At 36.0% G+C, this 4,922-nt stretch overlaps 1 protein-coding gene across 1 annotated transcript in view; it reads right to left on the bottom strand.

The window, feature by feature from the left end:
- Positions 1–352: 352 nt before the first annotated feature.
- LOC103131716 (XK-related protein 4-like) overlaps positions 353–4,922 on the bottom strand; it is a 31,369-nt gene continuing 26,799 nt past the window's right edge. The window contains exon 3 of the mRNA XM_016666854.1: positions 353–807. Within this exon, the coding sequence (XP_016522340.1) occupies positions 420–807 (388 nt within the window). The 3' untranslated portion in view covers positions 353–419. The remainder of the gene's footprint in view (positions 808–4,922) is intronic.

Here is a 4,922-nt window from a genome sequence, read left to right as displayed (position 1 = left end):
AAGAACACTGGTGTCCTCATCTAACCCTTGACCAACATGTAATTGTTTGTGTTTTCAGGGTGACAGTCAGGAGGTTAAAGTCTGCATAAGTCTGCATGTTCATGCTCATGTTTCTGTTCATGTTTGACTGAATATCATTTATATCATGGTGTACACTATCTCAGTTTTCAGCAGGGGTTTGTTTAATTCAAACAGAGTATCAATTTATTCTCTTGTTGTAAATCAGGAAAAAATCCTCTGGTGAATGAAAGTAACTGCATAAATGTGCCAACTAGATCCATTAGTTTGAAAAGGCTGCAATACTCCTGAAGCGACTAAAAATACAGGGTGTTAAAAAAATAGACTAAGGATAGCCACAAATCCTCCAGCTGTTTTATAGACCAACATGATGCTGCACTGCTACTATCACAACAGGTAAACTACAACGTAGTTTCATATTCCAGTCGCTCATGCACCATGGCATCATCCTTGTACATCAGACGAGGAGGAGTCATGGAACAGTCCATAGCCAAGATGACTTTCCGTATACTGCGGTCAAGAACGTGACGTTCCCAGGCTGGGTATTGATTCCTACAAAGGTCAAGTTTGATAACAGTCTCGTCTAGGCGTGGAGCACGGGATGAAGGAGTGGATGGCACTGGGTGTCGGACCTGAAACACTGGGATACAGCTATCCCGTTCTGAATACTTTCCAGTGTCACGCTCTAAGGTTCCAGTAGTTCCTCGGTTGGAACGCAGTGAGTTGGTTCCACCATCAGAAGGTAGTGTGGAGAACTGAGCTGATGGGTCCATATCATGCCCTTGACAGCTAGTAGAGCGTCCAAAGCGAGTACCATTGGGATGGAAAAAAGCATAGTACATGAGCATGAAAACCAGACCAGTAAGAAAACTGCTGAAAATGACACAGAGTGCTGGGACTGCAAAGGCGTCAGTGGTTTTAGGTGTTCTGTAAAGATACCACAATGCACTGAGAGTGGCATTCTCCACCAGGATCACTAGATAATAGATTGACAGTCGATACCTGCACAAACAAATGAGATAGAATAACAAAAAGTATATTAGGTGGAGGACTTCGTAGTATTAGTGAGATTAAAAACAAAGAAAATACTGTTTAATTTAAAGTCTAAATTTCAAGTCCTGTGCTTAATTAAAGAAAATAACTGGTAACTGAAGGTGGTTGTCAGGATCTTGGGTTGTGGATTTTTTCAAGAGTTGTATTTTGATTATTTGTGTCTTTGCCTGTCTTTTGTCAGTCCTCATTTTCTCTTTCTTTATTTTGATCAGCCTTTGTTTCCTTCTTTAGATCAGTCTGTTCTTATTTTAATTAATAATAAATAGTTATTCATTATTTCTTTTAGATTATGTTCAGCCTGTTTCGTAGTTTTATTGCTCCTTGCTCCTCTATGCCATTAATGTCTTTTCACAACTGTGACTTTCTCTAATCGGGCATCTGCTCCTCACCCAGTCAAGCTCCCAGCATTTAAGTCCCTCTTCTTTCATTCACCCTGGATTCGACTGCTTTCATCTTTCATCTCCCCACAGTTTTAGTTTTTATGCTCAAATATTATATAACTATCTTTGCTTCATTAAAATATCAAAACATTAAGAAGTTCTCTGCGCCTGGATACTTTGTTTTGTTCATGACAATGATGGGGCTCTCATACAATATTTTGGTTGCTAGTTAACTAGCTTGAAGCATACCTTATCTATTGCTTGTTTATTTAGCAGTATATGCAATCTTTGTTTTGTTTCCTTTTTGGTCTAAAGATCCAAAGCCACTAGTGGAGATGTCCCTCTGACCATGCGATAAACTACCATTCTTTCATTGGAAAATCCCTGATTCTCAAGAGTCAGTCAAGTACAAAAGAGGTAGTGTCTGGACATAAATAATAGCTTAGGACAGTGTTTCTCAACCTTTTTTGGGCCAGCATCCCCCTAATCACTATCCAAGACCCTTACCGCCCCCTTCAAATAATTTGTAGGCTACTTTGCACTGAATATTATTTTATTTGTAATATTACTGTCATTATTGTTGATGTTTTTATTTTTATGGTTGTTTCTGTATTTATCAATAAAAATAATTTCCCAGAGAACAAAAAAGCAATGTGAATAGAAATTATTTTTACAGGTGTCCAAGAAAACTGCAATGGACATTCAACTTAAAATCGATAGGCCTAACAACAGCCAATCAGAGTGGAAAAAAATATTCCTGTTCTGTGCAATATTCCGATGCAAGTTACTAAATTTTAAAAGATGTAGAACAATACCACTTTAAACTATTTGCAAAAAACTGAGCTCTGCAACACTGAAACATCGGTAGAACTGCAACTAGTATTAATCATAACTCATCTTCTCTTCAGTGTTTCTGTCAGTTTCTGATGATGCAGCTCTGTGCTGCCTTCAGGAGAATGGGACATATAATCCATAAAATTTCACCAACATGGCATTTACTGTGCAAACCAGAGCTTTCAATGGAAAAAAACAAAAGTTCCAGATCCTTTTAATGCCATACAAATATGAGACAGAAACATGGATGATATTTTTCAATAGACCTGTCTATTAATTTATAGATTAATAGTTTAACTGTGCAAAAATTACACAGAGCAAAGCTGGTTGTTAATCAAATCCCAAAGAGTCAAATTGAAAGTGTCATGGAGTCACTTAAAACCCCTAGAACCCGACGGACTCACCGGTGGGTCCAGCTGCCGGGACCTCGGCTTGCTCTGTAAACAAAGGCTCCACGTGCCTTTAAATTTTTTTTTATTTTTTGTTATCCGCAAAAAGAGGCTTTGATCTTTCAAAAACTATTCCGCATAAAGGTTTTGCCCAAAATGTTAAGTTTAAATTTATTTATACCCACTGAGGGTGTAAGAGGATCATCATTACACTGACATCAACACTGACATGAAAAATAATATTGATGAAATAAATATATAAAATAAAAGCTAATTAAAAACAAATAAGAGATAAGTTTCTTACTGCTATCATCTGTAAGACATATTTCCTTTAAGTACATCCAGACGTTCTGTTTATCTGTGCTACCTATGAATTTGTCCTACCTTGTGGAAATGTACATGCGCACATCGATGCTATGTCACATACTGCTTACTCAGCTGATTTCCTATAAAATACATCCAACCTGTGGAAGTTTTGTTTCATGTGTTTTATTTCATCGACGGTAAGCTTTACTTAATTTATTTTATACCTGGCTTTCATTAAGCTGTATTACTTCATGTTTTTAGTTTACACAACAGGCAGCTTGTAAATATATTTATAAATGGCTTTAGTTAGTCCACTGCAATGCTGTTACTAATGTAACAGCATTGCAGTCATTGTTCAGGACAAAATACGTTGTTCTGTGGGCTGTTTTGTCCCTATACTTTAAAATATTTTAATTTAATTAGTTGTTTTTTTCTTACTAAACCTTGCTTAAGAGATGTTGGTAGCAATATTATGTGAGACTGAAGCTGTAATAGTGGTGTAATATTAGTATATATTAATCAAATCCTGTCATTTCAGGAGCACAGTGACCTACGTAGTTCAGTGGACACATTGTGGCTGCGTTGCATTTGATAACAGACATACAACACAGTGATGAGCAAACTAGAAAATTCCTGAAGAAATTTCACCGGGGCATGCCAAAGTGTGCCCGTCGGTTTGGACCCAGCGTTCTGATGCTAAAAATTTGCATTAATGCTAAAGAAAGCTGCAATGTAGTCAATAACCTGTGGAGAGTCAGAAGCATGTGGACTAAGCTGTACCTGCACCAGTATGTTAAAATTAATGCATAAGCTAAAATTAACCAAAATGCAAATAATTGGCGTGAAGACTATCAGTAGCATGTGGAGCATCACTCACATGTTGTCTGTCATTGACTTATGCCATTCAGTATACTAAACATCGCTAATAAGTAAGAAAATTAGCTAATAGCTAACTTTAGGGAAAAGGCTAATGCCCCCACTGGTGCATTAGCACTAATACTAATTAGTGCTAATGCTAATGTTTGTGCTAATGTTAGGCAGTTCACTATCCTGAGAAAAAATACATAAAAAAAGCTAAATATTATTGCACCGCCCATGATGGTGCACTGACGTGCAAGGAATATGCAGGCTTTTATTTTGAAAGTTTCAGTAAACTTCATTTTAATGACCACACTAATTTATGGAAGCACATTGATATCACGCAGGGAAAAAAAAAATTTGAGCGCTATCACGTTATGATGTGATACGTATCTTGTATAAACGTGATAATTTTACGTCCAGGAAGTGGCAGTATTATGCTAGGCTAAGTACAGTGGCTAACATGAATTGGTCAGGTTTCCCTTCATGTTTGGTCTACAACATGTAGACCAAACATATATAAAACATATATAAAACATTGACATGTTTTATATATGAATTATTTAATAATAATTAATAATAATAATTCAGCTGGGATAATATCCCAGCTGAATTATTATCCCAGCTGATGCATCCCTGTAAGCCACAACAGCCAAACAAAAAGGCAGGTGCTCTAGGAAAAAAATGGAAGAAAACAGAAGATTAAATATAGCAAATATTGTAAATGTGATAGTTCATTTCTAATGCATTCCAGATGCAAAAAGGTTTTTAAATCTCTCATTACTGAAGTTTCACAATTCAGATAAAGGTTTCACAAATCACAAACTAGGTTTGAAATATTCTGCCATTGGCGTAGAATAATCTACTTCAGATTTGAAGTGTCGATGTATGTTTAAAGCAGAACAGATGATTTCTTAACATTTATATGTTAAATATAATTTCCATGATTAGTTACTTATTTACAGTCATACGTCAAGTCATATGTTAAGTATATTTTACATGATTATTATTCACCGAATTTAACTTGATTGTACATAATTACAAAAAGGTGACGTGAAAAATAATTAAATTCAAAGCTTTATTT

Source organism: Poecilia formosa, unplaced genomic scaffold, assembly GCF_000485575.1.
Source record: "Poecilia formosa unplaced genomic scaffold, Poecilia_formosa-5.1.2 Scaffold819, whole genome shotgun sequence".
Taxonomy (NCBI): Eukaryota; Metazoa; Chordata; class Actinopteri; order Cyprinodontiformes; family Poeciliidae; genus Poecilia; species Poecilia formosa.
Note: the sequence above shows the minus strand (reverse complement) of the source record. Positions and strands in the feature narration are given on the sequence as shown.